The sequence below is a fragment of the Pristis pectinata genome, chromosome 14 (assembly GCF_009764475.1).
Source record: "Pristis pectinata isolate sPriPec2 chromosome 14, sPriPec2.1.pri, whole genome shotgun sequence".
Classification (NCBI taxonomy): domain Eukaryota; kingdom Metazoa; phylum Chordata; class Chondrichthyes; order Rhinopristiformes; family Pristidae; genus Pristis; species Pristis pectinata.
The window spans coordinates 27911781-27938782 of record NC_067418.1 but is presented as its reverse complement, the minus strand read 5'-3'; the positions used below and the strand labels follow the sequence as shown (position 1 = coordinate 27938782).

The following is a 27002-nucleotide window of genomic DNA, read 5'->3' as shown; positions in this document are numbered from 1 at the left end:
CTCCCTAACTGGTAGCTGAGAGTGAAGCCTGGGTTTCTTCTTTATGAAACATAACCAGATTTACTCTGTTGAACATATAATTACCCACATTTCTGAATTTCTGTAGGGCTGAACGTCTTGAAGCAAAATTATCTTTGAAAGAATGCACCTTTAGTATTTATTTGGTAAGCCTGTTTTATTCTTTCATTACCTATAAACGGTCCCTTTTGGCATGAATTCAGAAAGCAATCAAAATCATATAACATCACAAAATCCTTAATGATAATTTTGTTAATGCTTGACATTATATCATGTTTAAGTTTATTCTTTTTAATTCATCTTTAGTTTAAAAAAGTTACAAAAACAACTTTCATTTCCAAATCAACTTGGTTAGGCTGACGGCAAAAGATCACCCCTTTCCCAGTTCTGTCCTTCTTTCTCTAGCCTTATAAAAACAAACAGACCTAGAAGTCTTCCTGCATGAACTGCTTGAGAATTTCTATTGAATTAAAGCAAGAGAATTACCTGGGGAGGTGTAGTGTATTTCCTTTCCTGAGGGGACCACATCCTGTGCAAAGAGTCTAGGGAATTCTCAGATGACAGCTGTAACTTTCTGCCAGGGTATCGACCTTTCAGCTCCACATCTTCATAAGGGTTTTCTTTAGGTGTATCTGTGGAGCAGTGTAAAGAAAAAACAGGCTGATTCAACAGAGTCATGTGAATCTAAAAATATTTCCTCAGTTGGCAGACTAAGTCGGACTGCTGGTTGTAGTTAACTTTTTCTCTTCTTTTCAAAGGACGCCTGTTAGTTGTTTTATCCAGTGATTTTTTTTTCAAAAGTATAAAGTTTTCTTTAGAAGGTGGACCGAAGTAGTAAATCCCGTACAATGCCTAACATAACTGGGCAGCTCTGGTGTCAGTGAACAGGATGTGATGTCACTTGAATTACTGCTTAAAGATTGGGTTATGAACATTTTTTTAAAAAAACACTTGGTGACTCACTTTCTGACCCTTAAGTTGAGCACGGTATGTTAATATTTTGCCACTATTCCTAAGAACAGGATACTACTTTAACAAAAAGTACAAGACATTTCAATGTCTTTAATACAGTTTCAATCGATTAGTCCGTCTCAGAGCAGCTGTGGAATGTTTCTATTGGCAAAGGGAGAGCACATATTCAGCCTCTCAAAGATACAGATTGCCATAATGACAATTTGTCCATTAAAACCTTGCTTTCCCACTAAGAAATGGCAAAAACATTTGCATTAGTTTCCTTTCTACATTTGTAAGTTCAATTTTTAAAGTCCTTATATTGCCAGGGGAAAGACACTCTCAAAACTGGTGCACTGTGCTCCTTAAACTAGCATTTGATGGTATAAACAGTAAAAGGACATAATGACATAGAAATGTATTCTCATAATGCTGAAAAATAGTGCTGTGTTAAAAATATGCTTAGCTGAGAATACAACAAAATTGCAATCATTTCCGATTCTCTGAGCGGCATAATATAATTTGACCCCTAATTTTCCATCGGGATTTTTGTTAGTGCTGGAAAAGCAACCCTGGCACGTAAGCTGCTCCACTGACATCAGCAACATCCATTTTTAACCTTTCAGCGTGATTTTCAATCTCAATGGTCTAAAACAAAAGTCTGTCCTTACACAGGGAGCCACCAGCTTTCCTTCACGCCATGGAAGGGATATCAAAAACAAGAGGGCATAGGTTTAAGGTGAGAGGAAGGAGTCATATAGGGGATTTGAAGGGAAAGTTGTTTATTTAAACAAACTGGTTGATATCTGGAACTCACTGCCATTAGAGGTGATAGAATCAGATGCAATCACAACATTTGACAGACATTTATGCATATACTTAAGAAGGAAAGGCTCAAAAGGTTATGGACCTAACGCGGGTAAATGAGATTAATGTAGATGGGCAAAAAGGTCAGCATTGACGTGGTGGGCCGAAGAGCCTGTTTCCATGCTGTACAAATCTATGATTCTCTTTTCCTCTAAACCACACTCTCCCTAGGCCAATTACATTATTTGCCAGGTTGTTTCACAGAACTCTGCAACCTCAGTGCTTACTCTGTACACTTAAGACTTAACCTTTCTTGTACCCTCAACTATATTGCTGCACTCAAAACCTACTTCCAGCTAGTGCTCTTCTTGCTCGATGACATGGAAATGACATATAGGCACAGAGACAAAGTGGAAGAAAACATTAAAGATTGGGTTACGAAAACATTCAAGAACGCAATACAAATGAGGTTTAAACCCAGGGTTTACAGAGGCCTCTTCCCATACCTAGACTTCTCTAAACAGCATTTTCTATATGGGCTACACTTCATCAAGATCACACTCACTAAGAATGATGACCTCCTGTGACCCTAGATAAACCCTCACACATGTAACTGGAATGCCCTCACAATCAAAGACAAGGTCACAGTTGTTCTCAGCTGCCCAGACGCAGGATCATTCTAGGCCTCTGCTGTAAGGAACTAAAATGCTGGGGATACTCAACGGGTCAGGCAGCATCTGTGGAGAGAGTAACAGAGTTAATGTTTCAGGTCAGTGACCTTCCATCACATTTCTTTCCCAGGGCTGTCCATCTTGACGAAGCTCTGTTCCTCTCCAATGGGATTTCCATTTGCCTCTTTTACCTCGTTTAACCCAATGGTTTATATTTCTCTTTGTGTTCTTAATGATGTGTTGACCAAAGCTCGCTTCAAACCACTGCATCTTTTTCTGGATTCTCCTGGTCTCCACCCCATCACAGACATTCTGATGTTCCCACCCCTTTCCCAATTCTGCAACTTAATACATGGTCATTTCCTCGATGTCCAGTTTTGATGAAAGGTCATACATCAAGCTGAAATGTTAACGGTTTCTCTTTCTAGAGATGTTACCTGACCTGCTGAGTATGTCAAACATTTTCTGATTTTGTTTCAGATTTCCAGCAGCTTCAGTTTTTTTTGCTTGTCAATCACTGCTAGACTAACTTTGACTAATCAATATCAACTGGAGCACAGACAAGCTCCATGCAGTCAAAACTAAATCTACAAAACTACAACTGCTGCCCTTGAAGGTGAATATATGCTAACTTAGCCTCCCAATCACCCTCTGGCCTTGTGATAACTTATAATGCCTTGACAAATGCAAGATACAGATAAGTGTGCATTGAAAGAGATGGTGGATTACTTGCAAGGCAGCAGACTTTAAGTAGGTAAACTGAATGTGCCAGACTATCTGTGACAATGTTGCATTGCTGCGAAGCAGACACAGTTAAGTGAATCCACTAGAACATAAGAAAGAGGAACTGGAATTGATCAGTCACCTCCTCAAGTCTGCTCAGCCATTTAACAAGATCACAACTGATCCAATCTTAGCCTCAACACCACTTTCCCATGCCCTCCCCCAGACCCACGACTCCCTGGCAATTCACATGGCTGTCAATCTCTGTCCTGAATATATTCACCGACTCTGCCTCCACAATTCGGAGCTGGTGGTACATACTGGCATGGAATTCAAAACATTCATAAGGGAGAAGGAATTCTTGCTCATTGGTCTGAAACTGATTACTCCTTGTTCTGAAATTATGTCCCCTAATTTCAGACACCCCACAAGGGGGAACATCCTCTCATCAATCCCCCACAGAATATTAAATACTAAGATCACTTAATAGTAAGAATACATCATTAATCTCTGCTTCACTGAGTACAGTACATCAACCTCTTTATCCCAAGAATCAAACTAGTGAATCTTCTCTGCATTGTATCCAATGTCGGCATATCCTTCTTTACATATGGATTCTAAAACAGTACATATTACCCCAGGTTGTCTCACCAGCACCCTCTAAAGCTGCATCAACACTTACTGACCTTTATACTCTGTACTCCTTGCCATACAGGCCAACATTCCACTGGCCTTTCCAATTACTTGTTGTACCTGGAATTTGTATTCTGCCAACATACCAGTGCCCCCATATGTTACACCTTCAACAAACTCTGGTGAATTTGTCAAACAAATTTCCCTTTCATAAAACTAGGTTGATTCTACTTGATTGGCTTATGATTTTCTAAATGTCCTAATATAATCTCCTTAATAATGGATTCCAGCATTTCACAATTACAGATCTTAGACTAACTGATCTATAGTTTCCTGCTTTCTTTGTCTTTCCTTTATTAAATAATGGTGTTAGACTTATAGTTTTCTAATCCTCTGGAACCTCTCCAGAACCCAAGGAATTTTGGTAAATTACAACCAACACACTAACTTTCTCGGCAACCACTACTTTTTAAGACCCTAAAACATTGGCCATTTGCCATGAAGACCAATCCACATTCTACAACTATGAATGTAGAACCTCTTCCAATTCCCTACTTTACATTATTACTTTCCCAGTCCATCAAGGAACCAAAGTTTACATTAACTACTCTCTTATATAATAGCTCTATTTTTATATTGTTTGTTTTATGTTATGTTTTTGCTACTTTGCTCTCATATTCTATTTCCTCTTTATATTCTTTTCAGTCTTTCTTTGCTGCTTTCTAAAACTATCCAAATCCTTTAGCTTACCACTAATCTTTGCAATGTTGTCCGTCTTTTCTTCCCATTTGATCCCATCCTTTTCCTCAGTTAGCCATGGTTAATAATATACTTCCCTTGAAACCTTCTTCCCTCACTGGAATATATCTTTGCTGGGATTTATGAAATATCTGTAAATGTTCGCTTCCAATGATCTACCTTCTTACCCTTTAATCTATTTTCTCTGTCTGTTTTAGCCAACTTTAAATTTAGGTTACTAGACTCAGAACCAAATTTCCCACACCCAAACTGAATTTCAGATTTTATCATGTCATTATCATTCCTTTCTAGGGCATCCTTTACCAAGAAATCATTAACTATACAACTATTATACAATACCAGATCCAAAATAGCCTGCTCCCTGGTGGGTTCCTCAATGAATTGCTGTAAGAAACCATCCCAAATACACTCCATGAAGGCTACTCTCGCCAGTTTGGTTTGTCCATTCTACATGATAATTAACATTTCCCAGGATTACTGCAGTACCTTTCTTACAAGCCCCTATTATTTCTTGATTCAGGACACATTGTGTCCTTGTGGATCACAGTGTGAGTACAGAGTGAGAGAGTGCAAGGGCAAGAGAGCAAGAGAGATGACAGCATGTCCATACTTAAAGATAAATCACATTGCACTACTGTTGTTAAAGAGGAAGATCTTGTTGTCTATACCTATCAGTATGCATATTTATTGAACAACTATGAATGTAGTCCAGTAACTGGCTTCTGGAGACTTCCTGATCTCCTTACAGGTTTTGGTATTGAATACATTTTTGGATTGTTTGGTTCTAGATTCAAACCCAAAGAAGGTTCAGGATCTTTGCCAGACTTGCTTGGATTTGCTTCTGTTTCTGAAGTTGGACCTGGATCCAACTCAAACACAAGCTCATGATCGAGTGGTTCATCACCCAGAGTTGGTTCATCTTCAGCAGAGATCATTGGATTAACATGACAACTTTGGATTTTGTCACCAGTTTTAACAAAAACAAACCTCCACTTTGGTCTCTTCCTCCATCCTGTGCAAAATTGTGATTTGTTAGATGAGTTAAGAACACAAACCCACTCATTTTGCTTGAAACTGTTCTTTCTTATTACTATCTAGCAATATTTTCAATAAATTGCTTTTGTCCAACTGTAGGTGCAAACTTGATGGAACAAGGTTTAAACATGTTCTCAATCTTCTCATCTACAGAAATTCTGCACAAGTATATCCCAAGGTAGCCTGCAGAGTTGGTCTATGCATAAAGCAAGAAATTGGCCAAGCGATGTTTCATGCTGGGTTTTAAATACCTCTGCAACACCCACTTCTTGAGAGCTTCCTTAACTATTCTGACTGACTTTTGGATAGCTGCTGCATTTGAAGCCGAATGACATGAAAGAACAAGAGTACATTTGAAGAAATAAAAAATCTGTTGGAGGAACTCAGCAGGTTGAGAAGCATTTGTGGGAGGAAAGGAATTGTCAACTATTTGTTGTTGACCAAGAGATTTATGGAGAATCAAGTTGCTGAGTTTCAATAGATTTTTGAATATGTGTGAAATCAAAGGATCTGGAAGTTAGCACAGGAAAATAGCACTGAGGTAAATGATCAGCCATGATGTTATTGAATGGCTGAAAGGCCTGAGGAGCTGAGAAACCCACTATTTCCTGTGTTCCAATGTCGTCTATGGCTTGAGTTTGTGCAAATTTGCAACCTTCTGCACAATTTTATCTGCCTTAGGCACCATCATAATCGTCTTTTTTTAAAAACAGGTACAGCAGCTTGTTCAAACTCATTCATTCCTCTTTCAAGTTGGCTCTTTAGAACATATGGGACTGGCCTAGGCTTGCAACAGACTAACAATTACATCCATTCTGACGTAAATGTGTGTATTGTATCCCGTAATGTCAGTGTAGGTGTTTTTGAACATATCATCACACCTTTCCACTTGTGTTACAGAATGCTATTCTGAAGTTTCAGTTCTGAAATCATTCTTCCAATCAAGCTTGTTTACCCCTACCAATGCTTCCCCATTAAAGCTTGATGTGTTCATAGTTTGCAGCTATATTCGATGTCTGAGCTTTTGCACTGTGCACTCCATTTACCTCATCAACTCTAAAATCTCACTGGAAGTGGTTTTCAGTGTCAATGGTATCTGTCAGAACCTGCTGAAATACTTTGAACTCATTATCGAACTATGTGCAGCCATATTAATTTCTGCATCTATCAGTTCACGAATAAGGCACAATCCAAAATTTTTCCAAAATTGCAATGTGTGGAGCAGTCCTTTACTGAAAAAATGTACTCAGCAATTATGTCACCCCACTCTGGTTCCTGTCCTAAACTTTATTTGTATTGAATTTAAAGTTATCTTTCTGATTTGTACAACCTCTTTGGTCTTGCTAACACAGAGAGATTTGTCTGCATGCTCCATGCTTTTGACCCAATCTTTATCAGAGTGGTGATCTTTTGTATCACAGCAACATATATCACATCATTTTGGACTCTCCAATATCAACTTCTCTTTCATCTTCCAGGTCATTTTTTTTCATTTTAACAAGGATTAATTAAAGGAATAAACAGATTCTCGGGTTCAATCATACTCCTGATGTAACCAGCTGGGTCAGTCATGTTATCCATTCCTATTCAACAGAGACAGGGCTAAACTTGGTGCACATGATAGTCCAGTGATAATGCAATGCTGCTGTCTCTATGCATTGTGGCATGTTGTGTTATAGACTGTCAGTGTACATGGAGGCCTTGTATAAATGAGATTCCATGGAAGTGATGGCAAGAAAACACCACAAAAATATAATTTTATTGCTGCAAACACCCACAAAGTTCAACAAGCAAGAGCCATTGGTCCTTCAATAATTGCAAAGAAAATCAACCATCCTTGACTCCAACTGAGTGATCCAATCTGCTTGTTCCAGGCTGACTGTGGTGATGTTACATTGCTGCAAAGCAGGCACACCTCAAGCCTCTCCTACCCAATGGGCTCACAGTATGAACACAAACAACGGCACAGAAATAACAGCACGTCTCTGCTTAAAGATACATTAGATGACCCAAGGTCAGTTAACTCAGCATAAACTAGCATTCAAATGCCAGGGATCAGGCCAGAGAACTGGTCAGTGGACAGAACAAAGTACTTCTAAATTGACTATTTGTTTACCAGAAAGCACAGTGATTCAAGAAAGATCACTAAACCAGTCAAGAGCAGAAAGAAGGTGTTAAATTAATGCAAACTTTCACATCTGCAATCGCCTATCTGGTTGGAAACCAGAACTTTACAGATATACAGACCTAAATAGCCCATGCTGGAGACAGCCTACTGCCCGCTGCCTGTCAATCCACCCACTGACACAGAGAGCCACATGAGCCGACTCTTCACATCAAGAGATGTGTGGTGACGAGAAAGTGGGCTCCAAGTGGTGACCAGACCTTGGGTGACATGGTGCTGAGGTCCCATCACATCAGTACATCCCGACACCCTTTCACAGCAATACCATCACCGTTTTTAAATACCTCCAAAAGGGACATTCAAATCAGTGCAGGAGAGGGAATATGCTGTGAATAAAAGTAGAGGCAAAGGAGTGTGGTTTAGAGGAGGGAGCAGATTTGTAGAAACAGATAAGGTTTTGTAAATTGTCCAACTGGAAGGAGTGGAGCAATGGGGTTAGGAGAAAAGGAAAAGATAATATGTCATAATTTCTAACATTTGCAATATTTTATTTAGAAGTAATGGGCTTGGATAATGTTCAACCAACTACCACACAAAAACTAACTTTGAAAAAACTTGTGGCTAGTGCAAATTATATTACGGGTCAGATCGGCAGACAGAACTCTTTAGTTTATATTTCCCGGAGATGGGGTAATTAAGTCTGTGGGAACTGAAAACCTATGGTGCATCATTGTTTCTATTCACCTACCATTCAATAAACAGCAATTTATAACCCAAAGCAAGGACTAGTTAAACATTTATTTTTCTACCTTCTGTTGGGGAAGGCACCTCATGAATTTCTATTGGAGAGATAGAATAGTGATGTAATAGCAATTAAACCAACAGCAGCTCAATCCTGGCATTCCCAGGTGGTGAAACTAAAATGGGCAGTTAATCTGGCAGGTTTTAGCTCTGGCGAGTTAAAAGTGGGCAGTTTATCTGGCAGGTCGCCAATCTGCAATGCCAGTTTTGACCCTTCTTAGTATTTTGAAAATCTAACCCGACAAGTCTTTTATTAACCTCACAAGCTCATCAATATAATCTACTAATGTATATAACCTATTTTTTTCTTCTAATGTATAGACCTAGAAATTGTAGTGCAGACAGAACGTGTGCTGGATAGGCAGAGCAGCAGGGTGCCAATGACTGTTTCAGTTGTTGGCTCCACCCCCACCGCAAGCTTCAGGTGCATTGACCAGAGGTTGTATATTTTTGAGTTAGAAAATGTGCCACACAGTACTCTGTTGCAAGGACATTTAGGGGTTCTGTGGAGGGATGGGAAGCTGCAGACCAAGACTGGACCTTGGCCCATTCCGCCCAATCTCATTCTAACTTCTCTCCCCTCAAGAATTTATTGCCTCTTTCCATTTAGCTACCCTCTTGGTTTTACCTTGAACTCCACCCACTTTAAGCACTCCCCTGGGAGGGATTCTTTCAAGAATTTCCTGAGAGTCAAAAGAAAACACTGCGTCTTAATGGCTTCCCTTATTGCAGATTGTACCAGTGAAGTGAGTAAATACACATGTGGTGAAACATAGTGAATTTGCCCTCATTTCATTGCTTTTGTGGCAATTTTCACCATCTCCATTAACTCATCATCCAGATGATCTCACACATATTTCTTCCATTTCCCACATATCTGCTCTCACGCCCACCCCTCCTCAGACAGAACAGAGATAGAGTTCCGTTGATTCTCATCCTTCAGCCCACCACATCCAACATATCATCCTTTGCCGTTTCCACCAGCTCCAACAGGATCCCACCAGTTACATCCTCCCCTCTATCCCCCACCCATTCTGCTTTCTGCAGGGACCACTCTCCATGACTCCCTAGTCCACCCCTCCCTGTCCCCTGGCACTTTCTCCTGCAACCACAGGAGGTGCCACACTTGTCCTCACCACCATCCAGAGACCTAAACAGCCATTCCAGGTCAGGCAAAGATTCAGGTGCACCTCCTCTAACCTTGTCTACTGCATTTGGTGCTCATGATATGGCCTCCTCTACAATGGCGAGACCAAGCGTAGACTATGCAACTGATTTACAGAGCACCTGCACTCTCTCTGCAATGGCCATTTTGAGCTTCCGGTTGCATGCCATATTAACTCCCCTTCCCAGTCCCACATTGACATGTCTGTGTTCCACTGCCACAGTGATGCCTAATGCAAACTAGAACAATACCTCATATTCTGCTTTGGTAGCCTACAACCCAGTGATATGAACATTGAGTTTTCCAGTTTCAGGTAACCCACTCCCCCTGTGTTCTTCTCCCATTCCCACCAGCCCAACCAGGGTCTCTTTCCCTTTGTTCATCTTTTTCATCCCACCCCCCTCATTACTAAGACTTGTTGTCCTTAGCTGCCCACTCTCTCAAAACCCCCACCCCAATTCCACCTCCCCCACTGGTTCCATCTGCCCGTCATCCCTCCATTATCTAGTTCAACCTGTCACCTATCAGTCTCTGTCTCTGCCATTTTCGTCTGCCTAATTCCCCACCCCACCCCCATTTACCTGTTTCCACCCATTATCTATCAGCCTCTCTTTCAGTAGTCCCCTTTCACCTTCCCCCACCTGAGTCCATCTGCCTATTATTCTCTTTTATCTGGTTTCACCTATCACCAACCACCTCTCCCACTCATTTCTATATACCACCTATCTTCCCTCTACACTCTTGGTCCTGATGCAGAGTCTAGATCTGAGACATGGACCATCCCTTTACCTCTACAGGTGCTACTTGACTTAGAGTAATAGAGTAATACAACACAGAAACAGGCCCTTTGGTCCAACTCATCCATGCCAAGATGCCCACCTAAGCTAGTCCCATTTGTTCATATCCCCCTAAATCTTTCCTATCTGTGTACCTGTCCAACTGCCTTTTAAATATTGTTGTTGTACCTGCCTCAACCACTTCCTCTGGCAGCTTGTCCCACATATGCACCACCCTCTGCAAGAAGAAATTACCCCTCAGGTCCCTTTTAAATCTTTGCCCTCTCATCTTAAACCTATGCCCTATGACTTGCTGAGTTCTTCCAGCAGTTTGCTTTTTGTGACCTCTACAGCTCATCTCGATGGTAAGCCTGGCCTCACCCTATCAATGGTATTCCTTTTGTCCTACCAATTCCTCCCCTCAACTTCTTTGCAAGTAAAAAAATGTTTTCTCTCTTTCCAGCACTAATGAAGGGTCTTCACCCTGAAACATTAATTCTGTTTCTTTTTCCTGACCTGCTGAGTACTTCCAGCATTTTCTGTTTTTATCTCAGCACATACAGTTTTCCATTTTCACTCAGAAAAGTCTTGTTATTTTTTGTTACTGCTTTTGCTGTTAACTTTTCATTATTTGTTTAATTATCACCTTGGCAGATGGAAGGCCATGCGTTAAGTTAGGAACAAACTCCTTGATTACATCTTAACGCGAAGCTGAGTTCACGCAGTGCAAGTCCACTGCTGCCAGATACCACATGTGGATTTTATTCAGACTTGCTTACTTACTTGGATGTCTGAGAAGTATTACAGTCCTGATTCAAATTTATGTCACATGCCTGACATATTTCTTGACCTTTTTCCAGCTGACCCAAATATTTCTACAAAAGATTTCCAGTGCTTTTCTCCACACTTTGTTCAATTCTTTCTCCACATATATTCTATGTTATAAACATACATAAATTACGTTCATTTGCTATGTGTTCTTAGACGCAAGAACTATAAAGAAAACAACTGTTTGTTTAGTCCGCCTTTGTAACGTAACTATAAAGAGGTGTGATAGTGTGGTGCTTTGTTAGTGCAAGGAAGAGAATTTGAGCCACAAAATGTTCCCCTGGCACTGCAGGGTTGGGATGAGGAAGGACTGGATCGGGGCTGCAAAGTATCAGTCAATTACTCCCTTTGTGGTAGGCTGGGCAGAGATGGAAAAGCTATAGAGTCAAACTAATACACCATCTCCTTTATAAGGAAAAATTGACAATGATCTAAACAAGGGAATCTAAATGGTTTTTGAATAAATTGCATTTTGATTTATAGAAATGGCTTTATCTATGCATATCTTTTGTTTCCAAACTGCCTTATCAATATTATTCATCCTCAACAAGTTCTGCTCTGGGTGGGAACCTAACTTGTGAGTCACAAAAAGTAGCCAAAAGTTCATATCCCCTTTGTCACCTTTCTCTCCTTTGTCAGCCTATTTACCTAACTGCAAATGCCAATGAGAAAAGTGAGAGGTCTATGAGGAAAAGGCTTCTCCACCATTCATGGCACCAATGACAACCGTGTATTAAAATATTCGAGCAAGAGAAAATGAAAAAAAGTACTGGGAATTAGCAGCATGGAGAAAGGATGAGAATGGAATATTGAAGGAACCAAGGTGCACACGAGATTCTGACTGAAAATAGAATATTATGTCTTGTCATATTTATCATGACGTACAAGCCATTCAGTCCATCAAGTATATCCCAGTACCCCATAACCCATTCTTTCTCACGTGAAGTAGGGGTAATTTACAGAGGCCAATTAACCAAACAATCAGCACATCTTTGAGATGTGGCATGAAACTCGAGTCGTCAGAGGAAACCCATGCGGTCAGGGACAGAACTCCACACAGATAGCACTGGAAGTCAGAATCAAACATTTAGATGTAGTTTTCATCTTGAGGTAATTTTGAGTCGATAGTCATAGAGTCATACAACACGGAAACAGGCCATTTTGCTCACCACATCCACACGGACCAGTGGGCACCCATCCAAATTAATCCCATCTTCCAGCACTTGGCACGTAGCTTTCAATGCCTAGGTGATTTACGTGCTTGTCTAGTCAACTCTTAAATGCTGTCAGTGACTCTGCTTCCACTACCTGGTCTAGCAGTGCCTTTCAGGTACTCACCAGTCTCTGGGTGAAAAAGGTCCCATTCTGTTCCCCTAGAAATCTCTTAACCTTTACCCTAAATCTATGTCCTCTAGTTTTATTCACCTTTGATAACGGGAAAAGATTCCTGCAGTTTACCCTATCTACACTCGATCCCAGGCAACATCCTGGCGAATTTCCTCTGCACTCTCTCCACTGCTATCACATTTTGCCTATAGTGCAGTGACCAGAACTACACACAGTATACCAGATGAGGTCTGACCAAGGTTTTATAAAGTTGAAACATAACCTCCCTGCTCTTGTATTCAATGCCCTGACTAATGAAGGCCAGTATCCCATATGCCTTCTTAACCACATTATTTGCCTGCACTGCCATCTTCAAGGATCTTTGGTTTTGCAGACCAAGGTCCTTCTGTTCCCCAATACCCCCAGGACCTAACCATTCATAGTATATGTCCTGGCCTCACTAGTACTCCCAAATGCATCAGCTCACATTTATCAGGATTAAACTCCATCTTCCATTTCTCAGCCCCTTTCACCATTAAATCAAGACCACATTGTAGCCTAAGACTACCCTCCATACTGTCAACAACTCCATCAAGAGTAATGATGACCATGTGGGATTTTTTAATGGTAGACAAAATACATACAGTACTCTCAAGGTTTTACTTTAACCAGTTTTGAAAGTCGTAGTCACAATGTTATAGAGTCATTCAGCACAGTAACTGGCCCATTAGCTCATCGTGTCCATGCCACATGTTTTGCCCATCTACACTCATCCCCATAAGCTTTGGTCACATTGTCAGAGTTGACCATGGTGAAGATTTATTCAAATATTTTATGCATATATCAAATTGGAGTGGTTGAAAGCCACATCATATCATTGACCAAAGTAAATGTGTTTTTCATCTAATATTTATTTCAATATTCGTATGCACAGCTCAAACTGAACATTCAAACACCCTGTTAGCAACCTCTTTAAATGTTGATATCCATGTTGCAGCTACAATGCTGACAATATTAAAGCTGTGAACAAATTTATTACTACACTCGGTAAACTATGTCATGAAATAAAGTAATGTGACTAAAATATAATAAACTGAATATTACTTTTGAACAGGATATTTTTGTGAATGACCAGTGCTTTAAGATTCAAAGGTACGTCCTCACAATGATTTTTTTCTTGCTCTTACCTATGATGTCTTCATATGCATTCTCTTCTGCTAAAGTGCTTTTTGAACTAAATCTGCTGTGTACCTCCAGAGGCGAGGTGGATGTACCATTTTCAGTAGGAGAAGGAGAATGCGATGATTGAAGACTGACAGCATCTTCAAATTCAAAGGATTTCCTTGTAAAACACATAGAAAGGAGTCTGTTGTCAATAGACCAGCAATTAGTTTTTTTTAAAACAGGCAAGCAATTCTTAAGAGTTTGCTCTACTAAAAATAAAAAGTGTTGACGTTATATCAGTTACTGCTGTTGGTCCATCGTCATCTGCCAGTTACAGAGTTTGAAATTTAGTAGCTTCGCTCTGGAAATTTCATAAATTAGTCTGGGAAACTGAAAGAAGTTAATCTGCTGCTTCAGTGGAAACTGTGACTTCTTCCATCAAATGCTCAATACCATTCAGGACAAAGCAGCCCACTTGATTGATACCCACTCCAACAATCAGAACATTCATTCCTTCCATCACCTATCGTTGCTGCAAAACAAACTGTTACAACTTGACAAAACATCAACCCTCAAACTCAGGATCTTGTCACCTAAAACTTCAAAGTTGCACTCCATCTGAACTTGGAGATATTTTGTCATTCTTCAATTATTGTTGGTCTAAATTGTTGTTCCTCCACATTGTAACTGGGGGAGTGCCTTCAGCAGAAGGACTGCAGGTTAATTGTGGGAGCACCTTCACTGCAGCGTGACTGTAGGAGTGCCTTCAGCAGAAATACTGCAGTGATGCAAATATGCAGCTCCCCACCATCATCTCCACATAGTTGACTCTTAAATGCTCTCTGAAATAGCCAAGCAGGCCACTCAGTTGTAGGTAGCTCCCCACCACCTTCTCAACGGAAATTAGGGATGGGCAACAAATGCTGGCCTTACCAGTGACACCCAGATCCTGAAAAATGAATTCAGAAAAGGTTTTGGAGGCATTATCCACGGATAATTAAATGCTGAGCTTCTCAGTAAGGCATTTGGTATTTTAGTAATAAACATCTACAATGACATGACACACCATTGTGATAAAATTCTGTATTCATTGACTGACCACAAGCATTGGCATTAATAAGCTGCATGATAAGCCACCAAGGTACTTGCAGTGGTGATCCAGTTTACAAGTTGGCCACTGAACAATCAACCAGAGCACCAGGGAAGGGAATCTAACATAACTGAGCAATGTGAACAAAGCAGCCCGTCACTCGCCAACTGGTGCTGGATCACAAGGAGGACACTTATAGCCTGTAGAATATCCTTAAAATAACCACAAAACCCTATTACTTCCACAATTTGAATCACCCCTCCCTATGCTCAGTGTCTCCAGAACCCTCTTCATTTTTCATCAATCCAGAGGATCCCACCACCACTCTCAATCTTCAATACGTCCCTCCTAGCACTGTGAGGCATAGGACATCTTTCACACACACCCAAAATTTCAGGATAACTCCCATACTCCCAAAACTCACTGCTATATCGTAGTTCCACTTCCATTGTCCACAACTCTACAATGCTCCCAAACTCCAGGACCCCAGCCCACAATGTTCTCTGATATTGAATTCTCACCCATTTCTCTTGCACCTTAGGATTCCATCCCAGTTGGCAGACTAGAGGGTCCTTTTTTAAAAAAACCAAAACAAACCCCAGGAATCTCTCTCTATCATTGCTTCCAGACCATAAAACAACCAAGCTCCAAAATTCACTACTGTATTAAATCCAAAGTGCTAATTTCCAAAGATCTTAGCAATTCTATCACTGCTTAGCTCCAAAAGTGTGCTGGCCAGTTCTAACACTTCTCCTACAAACTTACTAACAGCTAGCACAAACTGATTTTTTTTAATCACCTAGTCCCATGTACCATAATACCAGGTACATTCATCATCACAACTTTGATAATAGAAACATAGAAAACCTACAGCACAATACAGGCCCTTCGGCCCACAAAGTTGTGCCGAACATGTCCCTACCTTAGAAATTACTAGGCTTACCCATAGCCTGCTATTTTTCTAAGCTCCATGTACCTATCCAAAAGTTTCTTAAAAGACCCTATCGTATCCGCCTCCACCACCGTTGCCGGCAGCCCATTCCACGCACTCACCACTCTCTGAGTAAAAAAAAACTTACCCCTGACATCTCCTCTATACCTACTCCCCAGCACCTTAAACCTGTGTCCTCTTGTGGCAACTATTTCAGCCCTGGGAAAAAGCCTCTGACTATCCACACGATCAATGCCTCTTATCATCTTATACACCTCTCTCAGGTCACCTCTCATCCTCTGTCACTCCAAGGAGAAAAGGCCAAGTTCACCCAACCGGTTTTCATAAGGCATTCTCCCCAATCCAGGCAACATCCTTGTAAATCTCTTCTGCACCCTTTCTATGGCTTCCACATCCTTCTTATAGTGAGGTGACCAGAACTGAGCACAGTACTCCAAGAGGGGTCTGACCAGGGTCCTATATAGCTGCAACATTAGAACCTCAGTTTTCAGAAGTTTGAAAAATAAAATCTAGTTTATTACTAGCTGATATACTTATGTCTCCAAAAATCTTTTTGTTGCAGTTTACTTTTGTTCTTGCAACACAAATCACTTTTATGAAATCCAGGTAAATGTGTGAAAATGAGGCCAAGAATTGCAAATCAGAAAACTTTGTATGGTAAGTACTTTAAGCTGCTGAATTGTTTTATGCTTCTTCAGGGTTTACTAAAACCATAAGCAGCCCTCAGATTTTGTTTTTATTTCAGATTTTCAGCATCTGGAGGTTTTTACGATTTTCAGCATTTCTTACACATAATTTTTAAATTTAAAGCACAAAATATTTCATTTTTTATAGTTCTATATTAATAATAGTTAGACCAGTTATATGAATGAATAACAAAAAGGCTTTTATTATAAAGCCTAAGATAACTTTCAAATAATATAATGTATCTCTTCCTTGATCTTCTGACCACCACCAAACACTAATTAATCTACACTTTTACGCAAGGATTCAAAATGATTTATTCAAAGGTTTTAAACTGATTGGTTCTTTTCATATTGAAGCGTTGATTAAGTTTTGTGTGTAAACATTTATCATCATTGCTTGGAGATAATTTGAAGGATTGCCCTTGCTGCTATTTGATTTTCATTTCATTGATTTTTAATGAGATAAACATTGGAAAAATTCTAAGATGTGGTAAGAGGGTAAATTCTGGTTGGCTAAATTAGTGGACAGGCTTGGAAGATTAGAATTTACCCCAATTACTTTACTTGCGATATTATAATCAGCACATTTTAAAAAGATACTGTCAGCAATATAATAACAAAAAGCTTAACAGAACATTGCTTAAATGTGAATTATTTCTCTTCTGTAAACAATACTGACAAAATTAAATTGATACTGAAATCTGTCCTTAAGTCGTTTTGGAAAACAACTTGTGATGTAGAGACTAGATTTAAAGGACACACATTAACTAAAACTCGACACCACATTTTTGTCATAGGATCACGCTAGTTGAGTGGCAAATAATATATACTTATTTGCAATAGTTGCAATAAACTATGATTTAGTCAATATTATTAATGTAGTGATTAAATCATCACCATGTGTAAGACAAGTCTGGTTTGATTGTTTCTGTTTGAAGGCTTGAAACACGGTTGAGGGGAAAATAAGACGTCCTAGATCCCTACTCCTTGTAACAAACTTTGAGTGTCAGCTGCTGCCTGTACTCACCCCATACATTCAATTCAACTGAAAACAACGGCACCAAATATGTGGAGGTGAGTGCTACTGGCAGCTAGGACACAATTCTATGTTCTGTGCAGGTGATCAAAACGAATCACTCCAAACCCTGAGCATAATTAGGCAAGCTGAAACATCTGTACCCGTAAACATGTCCATGACCAAACAGATTTCAATGGAATTCATTTTATTAATATAGTAGGACACTATTTTAAATTGAACTGAATTGTCTGGCCCCCCACCTTGGACTTTAGTCTCAGTCAAACTAACATTGTAGCAATTATGTTAAATTATACTTAGATGTGGATTTTGAGAGTGAAAAATGCACTTCAACTTGTATGTATAACTTTAAGGATAATTCTAAATTTTACACAAAAAGGCTTCACTTTTATGCTTAGACTATGGAAATATACAATTATTCCTCCTTAACTAAAAGACTGGAAGGACTGGCATAATTCAGGAAGGGGATTTTCCCTTTGGTGGTTTTCTGCTGGAGACCAGCCAGCAGAAATATTTCTCCATTCCCAAATTTCCATTAAGCAAGCTTTATCTAGTGAAAATGTTGCTGGAAGTAGTCATTATGAGTCAGTAAAAAGCAATGTGCAGTTGGAATGATAGAGATCATTGGCTGAAATCAGCCTGACATCAGTTACTGGAAAATTGCTGGAATCTGTTTTTAAGGAAGTGATAACAGGACATTTAGTAAATCACAATTTGATTACACAAAGTTAACAGGATTTTATGAAAGGAGGTCATGTTTGACAAATCAAACATAATTTTTTGAGGTTTTAACTAATACAGAAGGTCAAAGAGAAACCATGAGAAAAGCATAATTAGGATTTTCAAAAGATGTTCCATAACCTGTCATTCAAAAGGTTCTTACACAAAATTCAGACTCATGGATTGGGGGGTGTGGGAGGTGGTACATTTGCATATATAGAGAATTGGTTCAAGAAAATAAGACACAGAGTTGGAATGAGCAAGTTGTTTCCATTTTACAGATGGATCAATGTTGGATCCTCAGTTATTTATAATCAATGTTATAGATAAAAGAACAAAGTAATAATGTGTCAAGGTTTGCTGATGATACAAGGCCAGGTGGAAAAGAAAGTTATCAGGAAGATACAGGGCTTGCAAAGGATGTAGATTTGCATAATGAGTGGGTAGGAGAATAACTGTGAAGAATAACATGGGGAAGTTTGCTGCTGAGAACTTAATAAGTACCAGCATTCAAAGGGATCATGGTGCCCTACAGGAAAACACAGCTAAGTTAAAAATACAGGTACAACAAATGGCTCAGAAGGCAATTGCTATATTAAACTTCATTGCTAGATGCTGCTATTATAAAGGGCTTTGGTGAAACCACATCTAGAGTTCTATGTGAGGTTTTTGTCTCTGTACCTACTGAGGGATACACTTGCCTAAAGGCAGCCCTGAGCAGACTTACTAGGTTAGGGGCATTGACCTAGAAAGGTAGCCTAGTGGGTTTGGGCCTATATTCACAAGTGTATAGGAGAATAAGAAACAAGGATCTGACAAGGTGGATGATGAGCAGTCATTTCCTCAACCCAAAAATGTTAGAACTGAGGGTCAGAACAATTTCAATGTAAAAGACATTCACAAGCATTCAATGCCTGATCACACTGTTGGCTTTGTTAGCCTGTACCACTGGAGTGTAGTGGGGAGCAGTGGTCTTGAGCTGTTCTGTGAACACAGTCACTGCACTGCATTAAGCCACCTGAAGATCTGGGTGACTGCATCAATGACCACGAGCAACAAACAGCATGGTCAGGGGTGAAAATAACAATTTTCTTCCCAATACAATTGAATCACTAACACCGCCAATTTAATCCAGTTTAATCCAGTCTGCCATACTGTCGGCTTACTTTCAGCTCTGAGCATGGCCAGAGGCAGACAGCTGTGGACTCTGGGGCAATGGAAGACCTGCAATCTACTCTACAATCAATGCGCACTCTGACAACAGTTTTTATGAGCAATCACCAACATGACATGTTAACTTTGTTTCTCTCTTTATAGCTGCTGCCTGACCTTCTGAGCATGACCAGCACATTCTATTTTTATTTCAGATTTCCAACTTCTGCAGGCTTTTATTTTTTCATAATTGCTGAAACAGTTGAAATATTAGATAATTACAGGCCGTCCCCAGATTACGAATGTCCAACTTAAGGACACCCCTACATACAAACAAGCGCCCATAATATTTTAAACTTCAAAAGTCCAACATATGCACACACATTCGATCCTATGATTGGCAGAACTAGTTTCCCTCTCTCCTCTTTTTGTAATTGTTCTTTCTTATCAGTCTTGTGTGCTTTTGATGCCATTCATTACAGTACTGTGGAGATATAGTTACCATATCAATGATTTTTGTGTACTTTACAGACAAAATCAAATTATAGACATCTGCAAAAATGGAACCTGTTTGTTACCCATTGTAGTTGGAACCTGTTGTACTCAGGAACAACAGCATTTGCACTGTAGATTTTAAGTATCAGGACTGCAATGGAGTCAATTAGATTGGCTGTTTTTTTTTATTCCTCCTTTATGATAGCTTGGAGAGGATTAAAATTACATCTGATTAAAAAGTTAAAATAAATTTTGTCTAACTTGAACACAGCCCTTCCTTTCTGAGCAATGGTTATTTAGGTGACTGGCAGAATGGACTGTTGTTTGTGTGCACATGATTATTACTTCTTCAAAGCTTTCCCACCAGGATATCTGATAAGTAGGTCTGAGGACAGCAACAAAATTAAATGGTGTTTTTGTCCTTTCTGAAAATAAAAAGAATTTTGTTTAAAAATATATATTTGCATATCTTCCAGCATCTGCTCCTTGTCAGTCTAGTAAGGTCCAGAACCTGATGATAATCTTTAGTCATGGTTACTTCTCCAATGTAACAGCTGCTTTGTTTTGCTGAAATGCAATGCAATACTCTCCACTTTCAACAACACTCAAGAAGCACAACACCATCTAGAACGGTACAGCTGACTGTAAGAATACATAAGTATGGTAAAATCTTGTAACCATAAAATATAGGCAACTAAAACGGAACACCAAGCAAATAAAGTGAAACTTGGTTTGAAGTACTAACACAGAAAGTCTTCCTATAATGCTGAAGCACCTACTCAAGGCAAGCTATGGAAATGTAAGTTGCTCCACAGCAACTTGCAGATAAAGAAATGCTTCCTTGGACATTTTCAACTGTTTTAATGGCGTTAAAACCTTATGGGTTACCATAAGGCTGTCCATAAAAGTTCACAAAAATTGAGATCTTCAACTGCAAGGTTCATATAAGAGTATTGTAAGGTTTCCCTATGCAATGTGTCAATGTCAGCACAGTTTTACTGCAAGTTCTCGCAGCTGCAGGCATTTAGCCTCAAAACTGCGATCTCTGGTTCCAGCTCTTTAAAGTACACAGAATTATGCAAGCAACACTCTTCCAGTATTGGCTTTTAATGAATGGACATTGTAATGATTGGGGAGGGTGCCCCAGAGTGGTCAGAAGGACCTGGAAAAGGTAGCAATATACAGTGCCTGCTTAAGGCAGGTTCGTTGTGTGAGAAGTCCGTGTATTCTGTAAGGAAAAATGCTGCAATATTCCTTGGTTTTCAAATATTCCTGGAAAATGATGCTTAAAGTAAGTTTTTATATATGAGAAGATTTGATGAAATCCATAATGGGTGGTTGGTACAGGGTAAGTCCCTATGGGCAGGGATTGCTGCACATCTGTTATTGCAAAAAAAAAATAGCTTTGTAAATCAAAGTCACAGAACCCAGGGAAAATTCATAAAGCAAACATTTGTAAATTGAGGAGTGAATGCCTGCACCCCAGGCAAGGCCACAGCCATGTCTGCTCCTGTCGAATGAAGGAAAAGAAGATGTGGTCTGCTCCCTTTGTGTTTGAAGTTTGGATGATATTTCCAGTGAAGCAGTGATCCACACACTCTGGGATGTGACAGACTTCAGCAGCAGCGGCCTAGAACAGTGTTGAGGCCAAAAAGCTGAGAGCAACCATGGCCTTGACTTATATTAGGGCAAGGTATTCCAGACGCACAAATGAGGCTGCATTAAAGATTTCAGTAGAACACAGCTCTTGGCGAGCACAGAAAATGCAATTGGACTATTGACTTTTGAACTTACTGTACATTGCTTCAAAAGAAACAGGGTTAGTGAAACCTGATTGTCCTATGAGTAAATTAGAGTTTCTGTTTTTCACCCTGCTGACAAAGTTTGAGCATTGCACTATGACTGACATCATTTTTATTCCAGAAAAATATAAAACCCAACTGAAAAGTCAGCAGGCAAATTTCTCAATGGTTGCTAAACCCCAGTAATGGATGTAAGGTTGCTCCACTCCGGATTAAGCTGACTTTCAATTGCACGGCACCATTCTTTCGTAATTATGCAAAGAAATTTCTAGGCCCATAACTCTGCCGCATAGGTGAGAATAAAACTGTTGACAACATGGTAACCATTAACCTAATGGCTCCGAGGGGAAAAACATGTTTTCACTTATTACTTAGCTATCTCAGGTTGACATTGTAATATAAATATATTGTAGAAAATAGCTTATTTGAGAGAACAGAACAGCAATCTTTTAGAAGAGATGATCCAGTTGGAATCTAACCAGAATATCTTTGGACAGCATAATCCTGATAAACATTGCTGACATGCATGCTTTTTGCTGGAATAGTCTGCAAGTCCTCTATTTCTTTAGTCTTAATAACTATTGTTTTAATGCTAGTGTTCTTAATTTTGTTTGCACAGAGAAAACTAACTGTTCTTAATTGCATTTGACTCCTCTACATGAGCAAATCTTCTACATGATTCACTGATATTCCATTCACCACCTTAATTATTTACTCCTTCCGACACTGATGCACTATGGCTGCTGTGTGTTGCAGCTACAAGATACAAGGCAGAAACTCTACCAAGGCTACTTTGACAACTAGTACCAAATAACCAACATATGTTAACTGGAAGGACAGGGGCAGCAAATGCATTGAAAATCACAACTCCCTGATGTATGAAGATGGATCAGCCCTGACTTCTTTTGATGGAGTTGTGGGTGTCTGCCATTATTCCAAGTCCCAAGCGTTCCTGGTTAGGCTGAAAGACAGACCTTCCACCCACTCCTAAAAGGCTGGTGATAGCCATGGGGCAGAGGGAGTGGGGAGGAGTGCCTAGGCTGGAGAACTACTTATCTCAGACCCAGACAGCATCCAAAATAAGACCACAGTGAGGGCATCCAGAATGACGCAAGTAGACTTCACTAAGGCACACCCATGCCTAAGGAGATAATTCTCCCTTTATAAAACAAAATTCAGAATCAGCAATGCGAAAATTCCATCGGGCTCACTGAGGGAACTGCAATGAGCCTGAACACCCCAAATCATCCACAAAGAGGCAGACAGGCATCAAAAACACACCCGTGGTAACACAGGAACCCAGTGAACCAACACAAATAATTTCCATTGCATTACCTCTGTGGCCCTTACAATGTCAATGCTGAAGAGACTCAGTCGGTGTCATCTCTTCCTAACTGCTGCAGTGATAGTAGCCAGCCAACCTTTGAAGCTATTGTACTTAGATTATGGCGCCAGTCACTAGGGTGGCTTCCAACAAAACTGTTCTCAATAAAGAATCAAAGTGTTGAGAACATTTGGGCCAGCACTTGCTGCCAGGAGAGTGCCATCTGCCATTGCTGCTAATCCAAGTGGCAAATGTGACTTAACTTCTCCCCTTGGTGTCGACTTGTTGCCCAAAGCCATCTCAATCCAATCAGGGAGGTCTGCGTAATGATAGGGCTTGTCAAGTCATCAAGTTGGTGGGTCAGATGAAGCCGCGCCCACGAAACAACAAGTTTTTGACCAATGTCTCGGCAGGCTTGTCCAATAGTTAAACGTGCCCAGGACGTTAATGTTTCTGAACATCCCTGACAGTCATAAACATTCAAAATTCTTAACACTTAATGAAGGCATTTAAAAATCTTAAAGTTCCTCAGAGTTTTCCCCCCAAATGTTAGGGGTGGTGGGGGGGAGGAAATCATCTCAAAAGAATTTCAAACAATTAACAGTGAGCTCAAAAAATGTAAATAATCTTGTATAATACCTAGGACTGCAACAATGCTTTCAAGGAGAACTCTGTTACATGCTTAGTAGCTGAAGAAAAGCACACCTTTAAGAATAGTAGTGTACATTTATATAAACTTTTAATATAACAAATCATAGCTAGGTGGGATCAATTAAAAACAAACATCACGCCAAAGAGGAGGATAGATGGGTAAACAAAAGCTTGTAAAAGAATGTGGTTTTCAAGGTGATAATTCATCCTCAGTCAACAAGCTACTAAAGAAATGGCTGTGCATTCTACTCTGTTTCCAAAATGCAGTTCCATTGACTTAAATAGAAATTCAATGCCAAAGGTCTTAAAGAAGAAAATATAGCCAGAAAGTCATAGCCCAACAAATCCATGCCAACCATCAACCACCCATTTACATTAATGCTACATTAATCCCATTCTTTATTCTCCCCACATTTTTATCAACTCCCCAGACTCTACCACTCACCTACACACTAGGGGCAATTTATAGTGGCTAATTTACCTACTATAGGATTTGGGATGAAACCATAGCACTGGATGAAACCGATGCAGACATTCAAGAAGCTCAACAACATACAAGACATAGCCACTGACTTGATGGGCACCCCATCAACAACCACTCATTCCACCACTGATGCACAGCAGCAGCAGTTTGTACCATCTACAGGATGCACTGCAGCAACTTTCCAGGACACCTTAGACAGCACCTTCCAAACCCATGACGTCTACCAGCTAGAAAGACAAAGGCAGCAAAAGTATGGGAATACCACCACATGGAAGTTGTCCTCCAAGCCACACACCATCCTGGCTTGGAAATATAATTGCTGTTCCTTCACTGTCGCTCGGTCAAAATCCTGGAACGCTCTCCCTAACAGCATCATGGGTATACTCACACCTCAAGGACTGCAGCACTTTGATAAGGCAGTTCACCACCACCTTCTCATGCACAATTGGGAATGGACAATTAAATGCTGGCTCAGCCTGTGAAGCCCACATCCCTTGAATGAATAAAAAAATGATAGCACCAAAATCAGGACTGAACCCAGGACTGTGGGGCAGCAGCTCTAGTAATTGCATCACAGTGCCACCACAAGGTAAAGTAAGTAAAAATAGGTAAAATGCATCAAATTAGGTAAAAAAGTTGACCAAAAAACTTTAGTGTTTTTGCTGTGGGTATAGTCTTGCCTGATAGCTGTACTTACTGGCAATTTAATGAAAAATCACCAGCTGTTTGTCTGTTATTTCCAGATGTTTTGGGCTGGTGACTGATGGTTTCTGCTGGAAATGCAAACTCAAACTTCAAATGTTTATAAAAGTGATATGATCAATGTTACATGGAATGACCTGCCCAAGAGCTGATTGCACATGCATGGTTTCAATAATAGCTGTCACCTGAGCAACTTAGCAGTGAAGGAGAACTATTCTGCACAAGGGACTCTGCGCCAAAAATAAGATAATGGTTTTAAAAAGTATAAAACATTCAGGTATATTTAACATTTTCTTCTAAACAAAAGCAGAATAAGTAAAATATTCCTAATCCCTTTAAGACAACTAAACTACCCATGGATTTAACTATGCAATGAACAATTCTAGATCTATAAGAGAAGCTGGAAGGACAATTTGTAAGGGAAGGGGAGAACTATTACATTCAAATTGAATTGTGAATGTCAAACCAAGGCCAGAAATTCTTATGAACATAGGATGGTTACAAATATCACATGCAAAAACATTCCAGTGGAAAGCTTCAGTACAGCAGCTAAAGTAACGCCATTATAATGAAATAAACCACATCTACTGTTCCATGTCACAGCAGGCAGGAAGCAAATTTATGCTAATGATAAAAGTAACCAAAAATAACCCAAGGCTCAGATTCAATGCTTTTGTATACTTCGACAGTTCTTTTAGTGCTTGAGTTGTTTTGAGAAATCTGTGTGAATGAACGAAATTACAGTTTCATTGTTTGAGGTTGAAACTGTCCAAAAGGGTGCTGGGGGTGCCATTAGCATCACCATCACATTGGAGGAAGTATCAGCACTGGCCAAATAATACTCAACACTTTCCATAATTGCCACAAGCCAAGTGTTGACTTAGGGACCTGCAAAATTGGGACTGAAAGGGTTTTAAACGTTGGATACTTGTATTATTAATTAATGGTGTCTGGGTGTCACTATCAAGGCTAGTATTTATTGCCATCCATAATTGCCCTTGAGAAGAAGGCAGGGAGCTGCCTGCTTGAACTGTTGCAGTCTTACTGGTAAAGGTAATTGCACAGAAGTACTGGCTAGGGCGTGCCAGGATTTAGATTCAGCAACAAAACAGGGCTGGTTGTATAGTCTCAAGCTAGGCTGATGTGCAGCTTGGAGGGGAACTTACAGAGGGTAGCATTCCCATGTGCAAGGTGGGGCTTAATTCCCCTCAATTTGCCTTTGGAATTTGGCTTTGTCCATTTTTGGACAAGGCCACAATGAACTTGGAGCTGAGTGTCCTGGCAAATCCCAATTTAAGCATGGGTAAGCAGGTTCTCAATGAGTAAGTGATGTACGATAGCAATGACATTTCCCATAATTTTTCAGATAAATCACCAGGCTCAAATGAAATATATCCAGACTATTAAAGAAACAAGGGAGGAAACTGCAGAGGGTCTGATGCAACCTTTGAAGCCTCTCTGACTACTGGATTGTTGACACTGGTTTGGAGGATGGCTCTTGAGGTACTAATGTTTAAAAACAGAGGGATGGAAAAACCAAAAACAGACAAATTAATTGAAGGGACGTTGTAAGTTTTTACTGATGAAGACAGATTGTCTTCAGGGATACTCGGCAAGGGTTTGTTAAGGAAGGGCATATCTGACTAACCTTATTGAATTCTATACAGAGATAACAAGGGAGGCAGGGGGTGGGGCTGGGGACTGCCGAATCAACGAGGCCACTGCATTTGATGCAGTCTACATGGATTTTAGCAAGGCTTTTGACAAGGTACAACATGACAGACTGGTCAAGAAAGTAAAAGCCCATGTGATCCAACAGAGATTGGCAAATAGGATCCAAAATGGGTTCAGGAGCACAAAGTAAAGGTAATGGTTGGTGGGTGTTTTTGTGACCTGTGGGCAGTTATCAGTGCAATTCCACAGGGCTCAGTCCTCAACTCCTGGCTTATTGTAATATATAAGTGACCCAGTCTTAAATGTAGGGAATATGATAAAGTAGTTCACAGATGATTCAAAGATCAGGTGTGTGCCTTTATAGTGAGGAGGAAAGTTTTAAGCTGCAGGATGATACTGATGGTTGGCTAGTTAAGCAGGAAAGTGACAAATTGAATTTAATCCAGAGCAGT

At 40.0% G+C, this 27002-nt stretch overlaps 1 protein-coding gene across 1 annotated transcript in view; it reads right to left on the bottom strand.

Moving 5' to 3' along the window:
- dennd2b (DENN domain containing 2B) overlaps window positions 1-27002 on the bottom strand; it is a 336468-nt gene that overhangs the window by 117826 nt on the left and 191640 nt on the right. The window contains 2 exon segments of the mRNA XM_052028910.1: window positions 505-650; window positions 13806-13960. Of these exon segments, the coding sequence (XP_051884870.1) occupies window positions 505-650; window positions 13806-13960 (301 nt within the window).